General features: G+C 41.1%; 1 protein-coding gene across 1 annotated transcript in view; it reads left to right on the top strand.

Annotated features, from left to right (window-relative positions):
* The window catches only part of KIF16B (kinesin family member 16B), a 264,485-nt gene extending 247,234 nt beyond the window's left edge, over positions 1-17,251 (top strand). The window contains exon 27 of the mRNA XM_018564217.1: positions 17,038-17,251. Coding sequence (XP_018419719.1) covers positions 17,038-17,196 — 159 coding nt within the window. The 3' untranslated portion in view covers positions 17,197-17,251. The remainder of the gene's footprint in view (positions 1-17,037) is intronic.
* Positions 17,252-20,729: the final 3,478 nt, after the last annotated feature.

Raw genomic sequence — 20,729 nt, 5'->3', positions numbered from 1 at the left:
GCCTCTTCTCACGCTGATTGGCCGATTGGATGATTGACAGGCTTCCCCACCAATCACGAGTGAGGACAGAGGAATTGAAGGCGGAGTCTGCTTTCGGCCGTTCGCCCGTGGAGAAGGAGATCGCGGCCATCTTGAATGAATGCAGACGCGGTCCTGTGTGCTGTGTGCGGCGGTGGAAGATGGCGGACACAGGTACTCGTTTTAGACATCCGAGCATTTGCACGAGTATGAGTACTCATGCAAATACTCGGTATCGCGGCCGATACCGATGCTTGTATCGGTATCGGTGCATCCCTAACAGCAACATTACGAGTTTGGTAACAATCCTGGCCAGTTTTTGGCCCGGGCTTTGCGTGTCGGAAAGAGTATGTCATATATCGCAAAAATAAAGAAACGTACCTCCACCAATATTGCTTGTACATTTTAGGAGTACTATGAGACTATACAACGTCCGTGCTGATCCCTCGCCTCATCAGATATCGCAGCTTTCGCAATTAATTAGGACCTATCTTGATTAAATTTATTTTGCCATGCTTTCTGCCGAAACCTTGATGGAATTAGAGTACCCGTTCACGGAAGCGCAGTTGCTTCAGGCGATTGCCTCTTGGGCTGATGGGTTCACCTTAAAATATTTTAAGACTTTCCAACATTTGTTGACCCAACATTTCTGTTCTTACGTTAACACCTTCTCATCTGGCACTCCCCCAGGCCCAGAGACATTGCAAGCTTTTATTTCCGGTTTCCCTAAACCAGGTAAAGACCCTACATTATGCAGCAGTTATAGGCCTATATCGTTACTCAACATTGATATCCAATTGTACGCTAAGGCTCTGGCGCATTGTCCTAGTACATTTCTTCTCCGACTAATCTCCCCAGATCAGACAGTTTTTATCCCCGGCAGGGAAACTCCGGACAATACATTGAAGGCATTTAACCTTGTACAGCACGTGGCAGATAATCATCACTCTACAGTTTTCCTTTCCACGGATGCCGAAAAGGCCTTCAATGGGGTTGACTGGATGTGTTGTAAAGTGGCCATGAGGTATTCATGGCCACTTTACAACACATCGAATTGGGCCCTAACATGCAAAATTTTATAGCCGCTCTGTATTCTGCCTCTACAGCATATTGTCCTCACATTTTCTCTTAAGAAATGGTATCAGACAGGGCTGCAACTTATCTCCCCTTTTGTTTGCTATCTTCATCAAACCACTCTTGATTTCCCTCCCTGCTATCCCCTGATATCAAAGGTGTGTGAGTAGGGGGAACAGAACATAAGCTGGCGGTGTACGCAGATAACATTTTATTTTTTCTCCAACAGCCTCGTACTTTCATCCCGAATACACTCCTGTACGTATGAGCTCCATTTCCCCCACAGCATACCCTGTGGGAGGGGATGTGGTTATAGGGGCACATTTTCTCACTTGTGGTGGTATTGTCCAAATCATCAAAAAATTCTGGTCCAGTGTTATCCATGACATAAAAATCATTGTAGGCATAACTATACCATTCAATCCATTGGTCTGCCTATTTCATTATCTAAACATGTCGGAGGACGTGTACAAGAAGTCGTTGGTTCCACATCTTCTCAATGCGGCCAAATGTACCATTCCTTCTCTCTGGCAATCTCCACGTACTCCATGCACCGTGAATTGGTTTTCCTAAAATTGATCACTGATGGGGGAACTGATATACGCCTCTCGAGATAATTCCGCCTAGTATGAAAAAACATGGCACCCCTGGATCGACTTCAAACTTGCACCTCTTTACTTGGCATTGTTACATACGGTAATTGGCTATATTCTTTGCTATCGCGTACTAATACCTTAATGAAGTTGTACGTTTTATGCATGCTTCTACCGACTTTGGGACACTTATGCTCAGCCTCTTTCTCCCTATTCCCTATTCTACTTCCTTTCTCCCCTTCTTTTCCCATATTCACCTTTTTTCTTCACCCTTTCCTCTTTCATAGTATTTCTCCCTTATTTGACAGGTCTACTTAATTTCCTAATGACCTGTTTTACGGTCTCTCATGTTGGTGTTCTACTACGCTTTGCATTTTGGGTCCAGGTTCCTCTATGTCTAGTCATGAATGTTGATACTAACTACTTGTACTAGGTGGAATGTGAATTTGCCTTACATTTTATCTTGATCAATGCCACTGTTCTTTTCTTTGTGATTCTGTCTTAGTATGTACCTAAACCTAATTAACTTTGATTAAACTAAAAACTGAAGCAAAGATTTTGAGCAATGGACTTTTCAGATGCCAAATGATATTTAGGGGTAGTTTTTAAATTGGAACAGAGATCTGATTACTGTGGACATAACATTTCCTTTTGGTTAAATTCAGTTTATTGTCCTTACAAATATAATTACATGCAAATATTAGACTGAACAGAAAAATTTGATAGTCTGGAAAGAAAAACCGTACAGCTGTCAAAATTGTATTTTAGAATTCTTCAGTGTCTTATAGCACTGTGGTTTAGGAAATTCAATTAGGTTGGGATGCAGTGGCGAGTGGCTTTTCGAAAATCAAGAATCAATAACAAGTTAGCTTAATGTTAGGCAGACTTAAGCCTTGCTGCACGCTCCACTTTCCTCTCGCATCTTCACGATTGAACGGCAACCCTCTCATCTCAGCCTGTGCTGTTAACTCCTAATGATGTCAGTTGCAATGTCAGAGGGTCACACAGCCTGTCTGACATCTGTCTTTTCTGGTCTGCCTCTTCAAGGAATTACTGAGCCCTTCCATATCCATCACTCTGCTCTACTTCTTAACACAATCAAACAACCTACAGTGCCACTGACAGTACATCCTAAACAGATGGAAAGCATAAACTGTAACATTAACAGCTTTTTATACTATGTTTAAGACCCAAAGTTTAAAAAAATATTTTTTTCAGGTGCCATTTAAGGTCTTTAGGAAGATAGTAATGTCTGCATCTACAGCACAACAAGAACCCAAAACCTTAATTAGGACTTAACATAACATACTCTATTTGCACAACATCATAAAATGTAGCTAATTTTTTTTATTACATCTTAAAGAAGAACTACATCCATGCATAACAAGATTGAAATGAATAGCCCATTAAAAGATAAAATAACAAAACTAGCTTTTGCTGCATAATTAAGCTTCAATCCAATTTCATGTACAAAACAAAATGACTGTTTGAATAAGCCGTAGTTGTGACTAAGTCAGAGACCTCTTTAAAATCGCACTACACATTAATTTATGCTAAGAATTAGAAGTTGCTCAAGGTCCAACAATATTGTCATCATTATGTGTATTGTGACAGCAAACAATGATTTGTACCATTGATGCAGCCTAAAACAGGAAGAGGGAAGTCTTGGTGGGGACCGTCTCTTATCCTGGACTTTATATAACTTTTATAAAGCTTTTCACGCTCTAAGTTTAATCGTAAGGCCCTTATGACTAAGGCTGGGTTCACACCTAGGCGTATTGAATATGTGCGTTTGTCGTACGTTTCGTGCCGCACGTTTTTACAGCGATTCGCGGTAAAAAAATGCGCGACAAACGCGTGTTTCCGAGTGCTACCTGTTTCCAAGGACTACCTCCCAATGGATATGCGCAGCAAATACGCCCCAAAGAAGCTCCTGTACTTCTTTGGGCGTAGGGCGTTTTGCAGCGCGTTCCTACGCGCTGTAAAACGCCCAGGTGGGAACCATGCCCATAGGCAATCATTGGTTTTCATATGTTGAGCGTTTTACAGAGCGTAGGAACGCGCTGTAAAACGCCCAGGTATGAACCAGGCCTTAGAGCTATAGCATGAAATGCGTCAAGACATTCATAGATCAATGTACCATGCGTTGCATATGATTAATTAAACTCACGGTTCTTGGAACACACTGTGTGTTCCAAGAACCTGTGAATTGCATATTGGATTCAGCCCAGCACTATGATGTCGGCAATGGTGAGAAAACTGGGCACAGGCAGGATTCCCTGGCGGCAGCAGGTTTTTCATTGCTTCTTTTAGGCTGTTCTTATGTGACTTTTGATTGCAGGGTATAGCACTTCTCATGCACAAAAACTCTAATGTGGAAGATTTTCAAAGCCAGAAAAGTAGCACAGTAGAGCCTTCTTAGAATAAAAGGTATATGTACATGTATACCTTGTGTTCTCTAAAGGCTCTACTGTGTACCGCACTTGCTTCTCACTATTACCTTACTAGCTATATTTTCATGAAAACCAGAAAAGAGATCGAAAGTGATTGTTTTTTAGTAATATGGTTGTATTGCCAGACATGGCAGGTGTTTTTCCTTCTACAATTACTGTAGGGATCACTGATAAGCAGGCTTATCGCTGAAAGTAATGCTAGAAGAATATCATTTAGAAGTGCATGAAAATGACCATGCTTTCTGTACGATGACTCTAAACAATATGAAACCAAAAATTATTTTAGGAAGTGATCTTTCTGCATGGTGTATGGTTTGAACCGTGTAAGGAGATAGAGTTGAAATAGCCATGTTTGTCTAGTATACATGTGTTTTAGTCAGTTGATTTTGCAAATACTTTTAAACCGTGGTCAGGTCCTAAGAATAATTATGTTGTTGAATGATTATTTTCTTTTCTAATGTCAAAATAGGTTGGAAGATTTCTAGATGTTTTAATGGAGGGTAATAGTTTTTTGCTCCTTTTTCATACATTATTTTATATGTATTCCAATGAAACAATATTAAATAAAAAACAGAAAAAACTTCCCTAATTTGATCAACATTACTTAATTAAATGTAAATAAAATGAATGAAACACTGATGGACCACTGATATTTTAAGGGTGCACCTAGGAGGTAATAATGATCTAGGAATAATCTCTAAGACTTCTGTATGACACTGTGAGAAAAAGAGGTGAGAAGGTATTGTCCATGTTTACTTTGCTTGTTCTCAAATTGCAGTTTTCATAACAATCCCTCTAATTTCTAGCTTGCCCATACCCTACCAATTTAGAAAACTACATTAATTCATGCTAGTTCTGTTAGGAGTAGAAGATTAGCACTGTTTTTCCAGAACAATCCAGATATATACTTTATCCAGAGAACTCAGGTCTGATATATCAAAAAACAGATTTCCGTGTGAGCTGCTGTGGTTTACTGCATGTTTAATACCGGCACATGGGTGCTGGTTTGAATATAATACATTTCTACTGCTTTATGATATTTGTGATCAAATGTGATGTAAAGTACCATGGCCGAAAAATGTTGCTGGTTTCCAAAGTTCAGCATTTTCAGCACTCCTTTAGAGGTGCACAGAATTGTAAAAACTGCAAATATTTCTAGTAACATATGTTGTCTGAAGTTAACTCACTTATTTTTTACAGTTTTGGCAGCTCAAACCCCATCAAATATTGGCAGATATGTATAACAGGGATTCTGTTAATGCCCAATTTCACAAACCACAGGCTTCTCTCCTCTTTGCTGTACTTCATTAAGCTGCTTTTGGTCATCCTAACTCATAAGAGCAGTGGCCCACACTAAATTTGTCAAGGTCTTGGGAGTTGGCGGGATCTTGATCTTAATTTGCTTTGTATCAGCTATCTCTAAGCCAAGAAGCAAGAAAAAATAGATTGACAGTTGCATTTAAAAAACCCAAGCCTTTGGAAGAGTCTATATACAAGTGTGTGTGTGTGTATATACACTGTGTGGCCAGATTATTATGACCACCCCATCACTACTTCGTTGGGCCACGAGATGACTTCGTTGGGCCGCCTCGTGACTCCACGAAATGTTGAAAGGTGATGCGAGGAATCTGACAGTGCACTGTTGCCCTTCTGTTGTCTTGTACCAGTCTTGCCACTCTCCGTTCTGCCCTAACATTGACTAGTCGCTGACAGCCACAATTCGCACGATCAGACCCAGATTTCCGGCTGACAGTCCAGTCTTTAAACACTTTAACAATGAGCCCCTCTTGAACATTTCACGAATTCTGCTGTTTTGCTGATACTCGCTCTATGGTTCGTGCCAACAATCATCCCACGTTCAAAGGCTGTTAAATCGCGTTGTTTACCCATATCTTCAGAAAAAAATCACTTCTACTGTCGTGGTAAACAACCTGCTTCCCTATTTATAATAGTCTGGCCCTCTAGCAACTTCAGCACGAAATGATAGCTAATTTGCCTACAAACGTCAGGTGGTCATAATAAACTGCCCACTCAGTGTGTGTGTATGTATTGGACCGTATTACTTTTTTACAATGCTCGACTGTCCAATCCTTGTGTTCCTGTACGAATTGGAGACGTTTTATCTTAACTGCAGAGAGCAAAGGTGTTCGAACAGGCCTTCTGCTTTCATATCCCATACGATGCAGTGTACGGCAAACAGTGCGTTCAGAAATCATTTGAGAGGATCCCTGATTAAGATCTGCAGTAATTTGATGCACTGTTGCCCTTCTGTTGTCTTGTACCAGTCTTGCCACTCTCCGTTCTGCCCTAACATTGACTAGTCGCTGACGGCCACAATTCGCACGTTCAGACCCAGATTTTCGGCTGACAGTCATGTATTTAAACACTTTTTAACAACAGCTGCTCTTGAACATTTAACGAATTCTGCTGTTTTGCTGATACTCGCTCCATGGCTCCGAGCGCCAACAATCATCCCACGTTCAAAGGCTGTTAAATCGTGTTGTTTACCCATATCTTCAGGAAAAAAAATCACTTCTACTGTCGTGGTAAACAACCTGCTGGGTCTGGCCCTTGTTGCTATTGCTGACTTCTTATTTTGTAAGTTTTAGCTGTGTGGCTGTCATGCTGATTGTCCAGATTCAATACTTTGAGTCACTAATCCAGAACAAGTAAGGAGGTAAGGACTCCTGAAAGCTTTTAAGAATATTATAAGTCAATAACGCAAAATTCCACCCAGAACAGTGTGTTCTAGTTTGGCTAGAGTGAGGCAGAATACATTTCTCTGGGATCCAGACATAGAGGATCTTCTGGTGGGCCGGTGTCACACCCAAGACTGACAAATAGAAGAATAGGCAAACATTTCACCCCTCTCTGCAGTTCGGGTCCAGTGTATGAACCCAGAGTGGGAGAACTGTAAGCACACAGTAAACTATTTCACCAATAAAAACACACACAAACTGTGCAGGGACAGTAACAATACAAGTCCATCTGGTAGGCAAAGCTGAAATCTGTAACCTTCTATTATACATAGTATTGTTCTACTGACAGCAATATAATAGGTGGGTGGGTGGCTGTGTGCCTACCCTGCTAGCCCTGCCCCTCTAGGCCATAGCTTATGTTGTTCTGCCACTGCCTTGGCAGGAGCAGATGTTTCATATCTGCAAAAGAAAATGGTAGCTGAGAAGTTGTTTGCTAAAGTATCTCTTTAACTTTACTTCCCTCAAGTTCCACTTAGTATATGTAGAACTATGTGCAGATTGTCTATTAGTAGAAGAGACGTATTGCTCTAACCAATGCTTAAACTTCCTGCAAATGTTACCTTTTTAATGAACCAAACAACGCAGTTCTATTAAATTACCGGTAACATAACATATTAAAATGTCAAACTTCATATTTTTATACTCGCACAAAGCTGACACTGCACAGAGAACGCCTGTGTCAGAAATAATTAGTGAAGAGTGAGGTAGATAGGGATATTAGTCAGGTACAAAAGCATGTAACGGAATGAAATACATAACATAGCTCTATAAATTATACAAAAACCCCATGGCAATACTATTGAGGATGTGTTGCATTGTTACGGATTTTAGAGGTATAATACAGCAGTAGAATATTGTGGAAGATGTGCCGATAATAAGAGTTCCAACAGGTTTATGGGGGGTTTTTGCCTAAAGATAGGATTATAATATGTTGTACTCTGCTCCTAGTTAGGCATAGTTTATTGTAAAGTGCTGTGGAGTACAAGAATGATTTCTTAAAGCTAATCTCTGGGAACGCTAGTCTCCCTGCCACCCTTTAATCCACACCTCCTGCTAATTGTTGGGCTAAAAAAACTAAAAGCCTTTTACTTAAATATGGTCCCGTGATGCAACAGGTTCCAAGTATTCACTCTTCTAGTACAGTGGGAGGGTCTTCTCAGAGTGTCCACATCACTGCCTGGGTGACCTGAACATTTCTCACTGACTTTCTAGTAGTAATGCACCAATGCCGGTTTTTCGGTATCGAGGACAAGTGCCGATATATTTTATTTGTTTTTTGGTACTCGCCGATACCGAGTACCGGTGCTGTGTACCCCGATTATCAGAAAGCCAAGCGGCGCATCATGACCCGCTGCCCAGCTTCCTGATTGCCTGTGAAGCCGGTGTTCAATGGGAAGAACACCAACTTCACTTGCCAAGGCTGCCTGGCTTCATGACCAATCGGGAAGCCGGGCGGCGGGTCATGAGGTGCCGTCCGGCTTTCTGATTGGTCAGTAATCCAGGCTGCCTAGCAACAAGTGAAGCCGGCTTCCTAGCCAATCAGGAAGCCACGCGGCACATCATGACCCTCCTCCCGGCTTCCTGATTGGTTATAAAGCCAGGCTGCCTAGCAACAAGTGAAGCCGGCTTCCTAGCCAATTAGGAAGCCGGGAGGTGAGTCATTATCCGCCTCCCCGGCTACCTGATTGGAAAGAAAGCCGGCTCCATGCTCCCTTGGCACTGCCGGTCAAAGGGAGGCTGGCACAAACTGCAGCGCTGGATCACCATTTTCCACTCCCAAAAGAGTTACCTGCAAGGGGTACATGATGGTGAACTTGGAGGGAAGTAGAAAAATATATATTTTTTTATGTTAGAGGACCTGATCTCTGGGCAAATGGCAGTTCAGCAGCATTGCCAGATGTCTCCTTGCAGCAGGTCTCTCCTTGCTGATTTACCATACCTTGTTCTGCACTGTGTCTCTTTGTGGAGGCCGGCATCTTGCGACAGAACTTTGTTTCCTCATGTCAGAAGCTCCAGAAAAGAAAACAGTAAGCAGCTCATTAGTGAGACCACTAAATCTCACTCCAAATCTCCTAAAACTAGCAGTCAGAGGCAGCAGTCTCCTGGATCTTACAATGCAAATATAAAGCTATGAGGTTGTAAGCACAGGAATGTCTAGGCACACTCGCATACCAGAAATTGCACTGCTATTTTTTAGGAGGAATTACAGACAAAAAGTACATTTTTCAGGATACTGCTTAAGCACAGCTAGAGTTCAAGTTCAATATAATGGGGGGAGGGTAAGGAAGGGGGTGCAAAATTTGACCAGAATTGAAGCAGAGTAATTAATGTCATCACATCTCTCATGAATGCAAATGATAAGGGTTTTATTTCATATACGAGGATAGTGGACCGTCTTGCAGTTCATTCCCTTTAGTCCATTTAGCCAAATGTGCATCTAAAACCTCTGATATATAGCACATCACAAATTTACAGAGCCATTTATTCCAACTTAAAGGTTATGTGGTCATAATCAGTGCAAGGTAATCACTTGTAGTATCCATAAGAAGTTCATGTGACAGGTTGACAACCCAGGAGCACAGCTGGGAGACAGGGTGACAATGCTTTGTCCCTATCACAGGAATTTCCTGAACAGGGATCGTTATGGCAAGATAAGCAGGTATTATTTTAATGACAATCATTGAAAATTGTTTTTGATATTACATTAACTTTTTAAGTAAGAACTCCAGGAAAATTTTTCTTAACCCTTGCAGTGGTGCCATGTTTGAAAATGTGCCAATACATTTCTATGGACTAATAGCTTTTCTAACCTCTGTTATCACTTCTCTTGTGAGTGGCATTACTGGGAATGTATTGAGCAATGTAAATTTTATCATGATCAAATTCCCAGAGTGTCATGAGGGCCCAGGAGTGTGGCACATGGGGGGCAGAAGAGAAGATTTGGTGGCAGCAACAAGCATTGTGAATACAAAAATATTTTTAACCACAAAAATATGAAACAAAGTACTGTACAGTATAAAGAGAGGTCTGTCTGCGACCGCGATCTTGACTAGAGGAAGCCACGACCTTGTGTCAGAGCGGGGAAGATGGCCACGGTCGTGTTCGTCACCATATGCAGAGTTCGCGAACGGAGGCAAAATTTTGCCGAACTTCCTATTCGCAAACTGAATTGTTTGCGAACAGAAGCGTTCGTGAACCGAGGTACCACTGTATTTATTTTGTGCCTAGAGTCCAGCTATAAAGGCTTAAGCTGGCTACACACCAAGCAAAATTAGGACAGTTCTTGAAGAAGCGGCTGAAATTTGCTTAGTGGATGCCCCTGTCTGCCGCCTCACACCCAGTATCACTCAATTGACCAATTGAAGGTCCTGGGTTAAAAATTGTTGACCAAACAGTGCCTGCATCCAATGAGATGCAGGCCCTGTTCAGGTACTTTGACAGCCAGTGGGACTGACTCAAAATACAATAGATGCAACAGGAGATTCCTCCATCCATGCCAAAAGCTGAACGAAATGTACTAATGTATACCCAACTTTAGGGACTCAATACATGGCATGATTTAGATGTACAGAAGGAGGTTACAGTTTTTTGTAAAATAACTTTAGTGTCATTTTGTGTTGTCATTTAATAAACAAATAGTAGTTGTTGAGTTTTAATTCTTTTTTTTTTTTCTAAACGTTCTGCATCGTGAAGCTTTACCATACTTCAGGAGAAAAATAAACATATTGTACCTGCTGGTGAAAAGGCTGCTGATGAGCCAGCTAGTTTTATACTTTTTAATGCAAACTCTGTCACTCTCCTTTTTTTTTTTCCTCCTGATCTGGGCAAAGGGTTTTGAGGATGATTCATGTCAAACACTTTGGTAGCTGCTTGCCAAGGCCATTCCAAAAGATGACAAGCTGTCGCTACTGGCCCGGGCTCCGTGGTAAATTCAATTCCTTTGTTGTCATTTGTGAATAGCAGTGACATGACTTGTTTTGATTTGTGCTCCAAAGGATTGATCTCCATCACTAGCCGGGATATTTATTGCAGACTTTTACTTTAAAAAAAAAAAGGGAGCGGGCACTTTTTTGACAAAATCCATCCCTTCTCCTTCCTTTCACTTGTTAGCTGTCAGCGGGAAGACTTAAAGGGAAACTCTGGCCAATGGCATAGACATGTAAAATGACAAGCTGTTCACTTATTTACTTTGACATCGCACTATTTGGAAGAAAAGATAATGTTCCATTATTATTATTCCATTATTATTATTTTGGGCTCGCTACAGAAAATGACATTTGTTCGGGGCAGCAAACTTACTATCACAAAAAAAACCCTCAGAAACTTTACTCCAAGGGAGGAGACCATCTTTAAAAATGGGAAGGAGGAAGATGTAAGCACAATTACTTTTTATTTGTTTCCACATCACATAAAAGGTCCAGACAGCTTCTATTGCATGGTATATCCAGTGAAATACACAGCATCTGTTGTATAATGAGAAGATAAAATGCTATGTTGTTTTTATACTACATGGTGATGACAGAATATGTAAGTGAACCAAATTTGCTAATTTAGTAATGGTTTGACACTTTTTTTTTTCCATAGCCATGAAGACAGATATGACTTTTCCTATAGTAATTAAAACATTAGATATAATTATTCTTTTGTTTACTGTTTATTGCAGAAAAGAACTGTCAGCAGTTGTTAGAAATGTGGGAAATAAGTATAGTGACAGATAAAAAAAAATACAGCAGTCATACATTAGAGTTATAATAATGTTCAGTTTGGATTGTGGTGGGGGTAGTAGGCTGAGCAAAACAGCTCAGGATCGCCTTTACCCCGATCAGATCTGTGAAAAACCACAAGTGCAAAGCTGAGTGCTGGAAGGTATCAGGAGAGAACCAAGCTTGCTCCTTTTTCGCATTGTCTTGAAGAAGAACTTAATTACAAATAATGCAAATGTAAAAATTAACCCTTGCATTGGGGCTACCCCTGCACTGAAAGGGTTAGCTGTTTGTTTTGGGGCTCAAAAAAAGAAAATATACTCATCTGATCCTCCATCCCGCTTGGCTACTACACCGGTCCCAGCAATCTATTCAACCCTGGGCTCTGGCGGTCTAAAGACCCGTGATGTCATCACGTCTAATGCAGCTCAATAGCGGGGAGGAAGAGAGGTCAGGGTTTCAAGCCAAACTCTGTCCAAATGTGAGATCTACTCCCTCTAGTTTATGCCAGGTCTTTTTTAAGATTTGCTCATTGGACATGGCTTCAACCAAAGTTTAGGACATGACTACAACTAAGGACAGTCACGTATGTTATTTAGCCCTACCATTTTGAAAAAGCCTTTTTTAGTATTCAAAGATGGCTTTCATGGCTGCTAAAAATATCAAGTATTTATACAGGTTAATGAAGAATAAAAGTATTCAGTGTTGGATGGATTCTGGTGATTTACCAGCTGCTTATGTTATCGTTGGAGATCTATCAGCTGCAGCCCCCTTACTGCGTCCCAATAATATCACTTTTGTCTTCAGGCCAAATGTAATATATTAGCTCCACCATCTGAATACTCCATAGGAGTCAATGGCAAATTCACATGGGGAGACTGCCTTCATTCAGCCTGAAGCATGAGCGAACAGTTGTGTTGGAGCCCATAAAGTAAGAAAGCATCTGGCACATGTAGCCCAGCACTGGCTTATCAGTATTTAACAGAAACAATCCCACATTCTTTTTCAGTGGTTATTGAGACGTTTACATGAAATTAACTTTGTTACATTTTAGGGTGATGCTTGTACAGATTTGTAGATTTTTCCATATGTGGGCATCTGTGCAGCAAGCATCCATACCAAACAGCAGCTTTAAAATATTCATCACTTGGAGAGTATATTGTTTTCAGTAAAAAGACAATTCATGCCAAAGTGATGGAGTCTCTTTAAAGCCTTCCCCCTTCCCACCCTGCTGCTGCTCCTTTCTCCATTATAGCCACCTAGAGCGTCTGGATATGGGAGAACATGTGAACTCCGCCTATGATGCCTAGGCCTAACAGCCAATTGCCAAGAGCTGGTATTTTGCATTGACTGGGGTAGAGTATGGGGAAATGGGGGAGCACTGTAATGAGAAATCATTACATGTATTTTTAAATGAAAGCAGTGTAAAATCTTAAATTTAACGTTGTGTCAGCCTCATGTAAACCACTGTACAACAGAATTCTGACTGGGAGAAGGAGGGGTAGCAATGTGATCCAAACAGGTGTCCCGCATGCATGGGAATTCCAGGAGGAGTATATAAAGGATCAGGGACTAGGACTGGGAAAGTGTCATTAAATTTGAATATTGGCTGCTGATGTCATGGGACATCGCTGAGGAGATGTCATTTAGTGTTCATTATATCTGGATGCAGAGGTGAAAAATCAGGTCACCAGACTGGCTGTGCTTATCTCAGCACTAACTGGACAGAAGTAAAAATCCAGGTGAAACAGCTTCCATATTTATCCAGATTAAATCTGTATTCTGCTGTTTGCTTGGATTTCTGCTTTCAGTTGAACTCCGAGTTAGAGAATCCTGAAATCCAGGTATATATTTCTTAAAGGTAATTTACAGCTGCCTGAACCTTCCTTTTATATCCTCCTCCTGGAATCCCCTGCACAGCTGATTTAGACTGTAACCTAATCAAGTTCTACTGCTCAGTGTCAGTTTAACAGTAGATACTTACTGGCAGGAGGAAAGAGCAGGGCCCTAGACCAGGCCGTATTCCCCATCTACTGTGTAGTCGGCAGGCAGGTACATTTGTGCTGCCTAACAGGGATATCAGGATAACAAGGCTGACTGAGGAAAAAATAGAATTTTATCACTTTTACTTTCGCTTTTAAAAAAAAGTTGTATTCTGCAAAATGTTATCCTTGATTGCCATGAAGCTGACGAAAAATCTATCCAATTTTAGAGCTGTATCCCCATGTTATTTGCTGAACAGAATGTGCTGATCAGTACGTAGAACACACAGACCAGTTAAATAAGATAAACTAATAAAAGTAATAGTTGTGTTAGCTCCTGTCTACTGACCTCTCCTGCCTCAGCAGCAGGAAGTCTATCTGAAAATGTACTTGACCCTCAAAAATCCATCAAACTCTCTAACTACTTTTTGGATGGAGGTATAATAGCCAGAAAGTAAGTAAATTGTGACTTGGAAAAGAAAGGTGATGTCCCGTGTAAGCCATATGGCTGGAGGAAGTTTTGTGACTCAGAACTGTTGGCGTACTCATTTCGAACATCTATTCTGGAAGCCCAAATATTTCAGGTCATTATATCCTGAAATCTACCCATGCTTTCAGCTGCAAGTTAATATACAGGGGGGACCAAAGCTGACAGCGGTTATCTGTTTTGTTTGTTGGATAATGAAATTTGGTACTTAGTGTTTTTCCAGCCTAAACGTTTTTGTTGTTTTTTTAGTTGTATAGGGTGTAGAAGGGTTAGGACACTTAGATTGCAATAAAATCCTTACAAGGCTCCATTCACACATTCGGCTGTACGGATAGGCTCAGAGCCACTCCAAACAGAAAAAACAATGCACTTCAGTGTGCATTGTTCAGACTATTGCGGAGACCACGCCGTTTCGTACGTAATATAGTGTAAGCATGATAATCCGGTGGATTCCTCACATTCATGGCTATATAATCGTTGCAAATGAGCGGAATCCATGCAGTTGTTTCACATGTAGTGTTTGCGTTCTGCTCAGTCTTCCGCGCGGAAAACCGTGCGTGAAACGCAAATGCTATATGTGAATGGAGCCTAAGGCTCCTTTTCAAGAAATTTGCCTAACTCTCATGGCAACAACTGTTTAATCAGACAGGATGTGAGGGAAAATCGAGAGAGGGGTTCTCCTCTACTTTGCTAATAAAAACTTTCTGCTAGTATTGAGGTTGAAGGTTTTCCTTTACCTTCGTGTATGTTGTCAGTGGGGACAACACATGACAGGAAATCTCTCCAAGGGTATACAGGATAGAAGTAAAACCCTGCCATGGTTTCCTATCCCTCCTAATGCTGTTCAAAACAAAAATGAAATAATGATTTTTGCTCAGCATACGCTTTAAAGTAGACCTGTAGGCTGAGTACAAGTATTTTATTGTCTCTAATACTCAACAGGTACATGCACATTTTTTCTAATTTTTGAAGAGTTCCCAGGAGGTCATGTGGTCACCAGATGTCTCACCGTCTGCACCGAACCTCTTGCCCATCTTTGTGATTGGCGCTCCAAGTAGCCAACAAGGGTGGTGTGGTGTCAAGAGCTGGTAACAATTTGTATAACTGAGCACCCCAGGTACTCTTCAAGACATCAGAAAGCACTAAGGCCTTATTTACACAGGCAGGGACATGCATGCGATTATTTGCATTTATAGGACATTTCTAAATGCATACAAGTGAATTTAAGAATTGTAAGTGGTATTTATTGAACTCTGTGTGTTTACCTGGGTTCAGGTGCCCATGTGGATGAGACCTTGGAGGCACATGGAAGTGCCTTCTTTATATGGTGAGTGGCCATTGGATACTTTATGCAGCCCAATGGTTTGATTTAATGTAATCAGGATGAGTGATTGAGTGTGGATCTTTTGTTGGAGCCTAATGCCAGGATGTATATTTTGTTTGTTTGTTTTGAATTTGGTGGAGAAGATCTACTCTTTGTCAGGTTTTGATTTCTGTCTGTCATACAAGAAATGAGCGGGGTATGGCTGTTACTGAGCAACACAGTGGCGTGGTGGTTAGCATTGAGGGGTCCCCGCTTTAAATCCTGGTCAGGACACTATCCGCAAGGAGTTTTCATGTTTTCCCTGTGCTTGCGTGGGTTTCCTCCCACACTCTAAAGACATGCTGGTAGGTTAATTGGCTTCTGTCTAAATTGGCCCTTTATGTATGTGAGATGGGGAACTTAGACTGTAAGCGCCTTGAGGGCAGGGACTGATGTAAAGTGCTGCATAAAATTGACGGCGCTGTAGAACCACTTCATGCGGGTTTACGTAAATACACGTCATCCGCTTGAAGTGGTTATACCAAGAACATGGCTGCTTTCTGCCCAGCTTCCCCGGGCACTGCTGTCCCCCTTAACGGCCTGGGATTGGCACGGCGGGTCTACCCTGACAAATCGGAGGGAGATCAGAAGGCTCCTAGCCGCTGATCTCTTCTCCGACCGCTGTACCCAGAAGTGATTACATCACTTCTGGTGTCACTGTGCACATTCTCCGACTTCTAGAGCCAGTAGAGGAAGCTGGTGAAGCAGATCTTGGTGACATTGGGCGTCTAAAAGCCCCAGATGACTCCATAAAGAGGACCTGTCACATCCTATTTGCTATTCCGTGGACATGTTAGCCCCCTATGTGTTAGCAATAAAGTTGAGTGTAAAAAAAAGTAACAAAATAAATTATATTTGAAGTCTTCCGCCCCCTTGTACACGCACATACAATGCAAACACATGTCGGATAATTGTTGGAGGTTTTAAGCTGTTTTCTAGCCAAAAATGCTGATTTTATTGTGTGTGTGTGCAAATAGTAAGCAAGTGGATAAATACCTATAATAAATAAAATACTGGAACAGGGAGGCATGGACAGCAGTTAAAACATTGCTGTCCCCTCCCAATTCTATAAAAAATGTATTTTTGTTTTAGTCAGTGTCCTTGTTATATTTCCCATCACGTCCTGTCCTGACAGAAAGGGAGGGGATATCTCCCCAATGGAGACACAGATGGCAATAACAACCTGACAGAGGTGCCAAGACCTTTCTTGTTCCATTGAAACCAAAATAAAATGACCTGGCTGCAGTTGGGCCTTAACTTTTATTAGGTACAATGCTACGAGATACTGGTCGAGTCAGACTTCTGTAGAGGGAATTTATGCCAATTACTTTTTACTTTTCGGAATATACTTTGGCTGTTCACATTCCCTATATACACAAGATGGGCTCCCTGGTGTTATATTGGCTGCTGTTCAGTTACTGTCTTCAGTGGAGTTGACGTAACTAGTAGAAAGGTATCTACATTGATCCATGCCCCTGCACAGTGCATCTCTAATATCTCAGGACTACTTGTTTCTCTCAGTTCTGGGATAAAGTTCAGGTCTGATTTTTGTATAATGGGTCCACCACTGAAAAATGTCTTACCTTTTCTCATTTTCCTTCCTAGAAATACCTGCGGAACTTCTTCTCTGTGATGCTAAAGTCTCCTACATCTCCATTACACATTGATAAGGTCAGTTTGACCCTCTCCAAGCACACAATCTGCGAGTTCTCCCCCTTCTTCAAGAAAGGAGTCTTTGACTACAGCAGCCATGGAACTGGATAAGGACTTCTACCAGGAAGAGGAAAAAAAGTGCCTTTAATGTACAGACTGCAGATTATATGTATAAGTAGATAGAGCGACACAACTATTCTGCATCTCATGGCTAGAATGACAATACTGCACTTGTAGTTAGAACCAAACGATCACCATCTCAGCACAATACTGTTTATTTCCTCATTAGACTCGTCGTGTACAGAAGGTACAGATTCCTCTTTGATGATTAGTTAGGACAAAAACGATGGTTTGCTTTGCTAAGGATCATGGGAAATGCAGCTAATGAACAGCGATATTGCCTACCAATGTGTCATAAAACAGACCAGTTTGTTTGTTGAGTCTTAACATGTCTGCCATTCGGCGACATTTCTAACCTGTCCTTAGTTGCCTGATCTTTTAGATCAATATGAGAGTCATCGACCTGGAACAATACAGATTGGGATTTCTAACTTTGCGTCAGGGACTAGGACTGGGAAAGGGTCGATTAATTTAAATAACAGCTGCTGGTGTCATTGGACATGTGATAAGATTTGCTGAGGAGCTGTCATTTAGTGTTCATTATAGCTGGAAACGAAGTTAAAGCACAACTCCGGGCAATTCCTTTTTCTAATTTTGAATAGACTTGGGAAGAGTAAAATACGGTTTTATTGTCTTCCATGATCCACTTGGGTAGATTTCACCTCCCTTCCTCTCTCTGTGACAGCAGGACAAGAAGCAGAAAGAGACACGATAACACAGGCAGTAACAATTACCTGACAGATGTTCTAACCATCTCTCATTTTATTGAACAGAAGTATCACTGTCTGTCAGAGCATGGACAAATCTCCCCAGTGGGGACCCAAGACAGCTACGAAAGCCTGACAGAAGTTCTCTCACATTCCTAATGTTTCAACACTAAAACACAGTTTTGGCTGGTGGGCTTTAATCCTGAGAGCTTTCAGTTAAAGAAAACTGCCACATCTAAGTAAATGTCCATAAGTGAGGATCTCTGAATGCCACCATGTTTTTTACTAGACAAAAACAGTACATGTTCGAACATGTACCCGTCCTGAGCTCTGTAATGATATTGGATAGATTGGACATGTCAATAAGATGTTTGACCATTTTGGGCCTCAAACACAAACACCATATTCTCAGTTCAGTACACTAGACTTTTTTTAAATGAGCCCCAGTGTGACTAAATCTACTACTTATAAAAAGCTAAAGAAGAAGCTGGCATTCTCTGACTTCTGGCCTGCATGCTACAGTAGTTCACTGGGTTATTGAACTTGTATGCAACGAGGCTCAGGTCACCTAGTATGTGGCCAGGCAGTCAAAGAATGGATGCTTCCATCAGAGGATTCTGTTGGTTTTTGGAGGATTCCATAATGGATGATGTCCTTATCTCAAATGTGGCAGCAATAGTACTAAAATGTATTGGTCCCTGTGGGCCACTTCAACTCAAAAAGAACCAGTCACAATTGGTCAAGGATCTGAATATTCAGTCTTAAATTATTAGGGGGCTACCTATATAAAATTTGTATTACTTTGTCATATCATGAGAAGGCCGATTGCAACACTTTTGAAAAGGGGAAAACAACTACTTTCTGCAAAGTGAGCAATTAATACTCCTCTGCCCTGCTCCCTGCACCACCAAAACTCCACTGCAGTAAGGAAATAATCTTGCTGAAAGATCTTCAGCATCCGACACACCCAAAGTCTCCTACTGCACTCTGTGATTCCCTTTCACTGGTCCCTACATCACTACTATATCCTGTACTGATGTAGGGGTTGCTCGATGGAGAGAGGACATCAGCATCTGACATTCCTTGAAGTGTCAGCAACATTGCCTCTAGTTGGGTGGAAAAGGTAATAATTACATGCTTTGCCAGGAGCTGCTGTTTCCCCCTTTGAAAATCATGACAGGGTCACTTTAATTCTTTATAAATTATGAATATCTTTCAGCCTCAGTCACTTGTTTTTTGCAGACAACCAATGAGTAAAAAAAATAAAAAATTCCCCACAAATGATTACTTACCAAGTTTCCTATTACAGCATTTAAATAAGAAAGTCAGTGAAGGATTTGCTTTTCCTGTGCAGGTTGTATTGCCTTCACAATATTAAAATGTATGAACCTCGCTGTAATACCAAATCATGATTTTTCCCATTTAGGTTTATTTATACAGTATACTGGCCCTTCCCAGCCCGTCTCTTTCCATGGCACTAAACTATATAGATCTCTTTAAGTAATGAAATGCAGCCTAGCAATATTCTTCACCAAATCAGAAAATAACAAGCCACTAAATGTGCTTTTAACTACGCTGTAACCAGTGAAAGCAAATATATATACAAAGCTGTAAAAATTATAAGATGCACTCAAGCATATCTAGCGTAGGTGTCAAAGCTATATAGAGGCTAGTTAGGCACTACTGATGCTGATAAAAGAAACCTGTACGGAGAGTATATGAAGTTCACCATAACCGAAAAGGATAGCTGCCTTGCTGCCTTTGGCTTCATTACTTTTGAGTCACTGACCTGGAAAGTCAGAATTAAGTAAAAACTCTTATTCCTTATACTAGTTCCAGGTCATTGACTTTGCATTGAAACAATTTGATGAATGGATCATCTTGACACTCAGGGAACTGTCCTGAGAGAAATACATGGATGTTGTTACTTCTGAAAATGCTAGTTGCCCGGTTGTCATGCTGATCTAATGGCCTTAGCATTTGGTATCACTGACATTAAGTTTGGAAGCAAAACAGTCAGCAGGAATGTCGGCAAGCTAGCAGTTTCAGAAGTAGCCAGCAATAGCAGCTTCCATTCATCCTCACTACAGATTTTCTTTAAAGTGACTTTCTTGCTAAAATCAAACTGCCTTATGTGCTTCCTGCAAAGAATATAATTATTGTTCACCTCTCTTATTGCCCGTGTATTTGATTGCTGCTGTATTGCAAAGAAACTGTTGCCTAAAACAATCTTCAGAATCCGAGCATTGATTTCCTGGTCCTCAACCACGCTTACCAACAGCTACATAACTATTGTGCTCTATAGTGAATTAGAGGTCAGCGGGCAGCACCACAAAGGTCCACAAGTGTCAGATTCTGAAGGTTCTTCAAGAGGCGGGTTCTCTGCAGTACAGCAGTAACTGAGTGCGCGAGGTAGCTATTATCATCTTTGCAGGGGGCACATTATTTGGCAGTTTTATGGAGCTGCAGACCCTCATGCCGATATGGTACTCTACACATACATCAATTTTTAAGTCCACATCTGTGTTCCCAAGATAACTGTTCCCTGTAACCAGGACTGCAAAGATGTGACCATTGACCAACAGATTTGGACACGGAATGCAGCAAGATGTTTGCTATGTAAGCAATGTTATTATTGAGCTGCTGGCAGATCCCAAATATTGCCATTTATTTCTGAGTGTAGATACAGAGATGTATACTGCTGGGTGATTAACATAATCCAAAATAAGACACCTTTATTAAGTTTAACTGGTATATTAATGTTAACTCTAGAAGATAATTATGTGGAAAATAAAACTTTGGTATTATGAAATATTG

This window comes from Nanorana parkeri, unplaced genomic scaffold (genome assembly GCF_000935625.1).
Source record: "Nanorana parkeri isolate BGI_ZX_2015 unplaced genomic scaffold, ASM93562v1 scaffold737, whole genome shotgun sequence".
Lineage (NCBI taxonomy): Eukaryota > Metazoa > Chordata > Amphibia > Anura > Dicroglossidae > Nanorana > Nanorana parkeri.
Note: the sequence above shows the minus strand (reverse complement) of the source record. Positions and strands in the feature narration are given on the sequence as shown.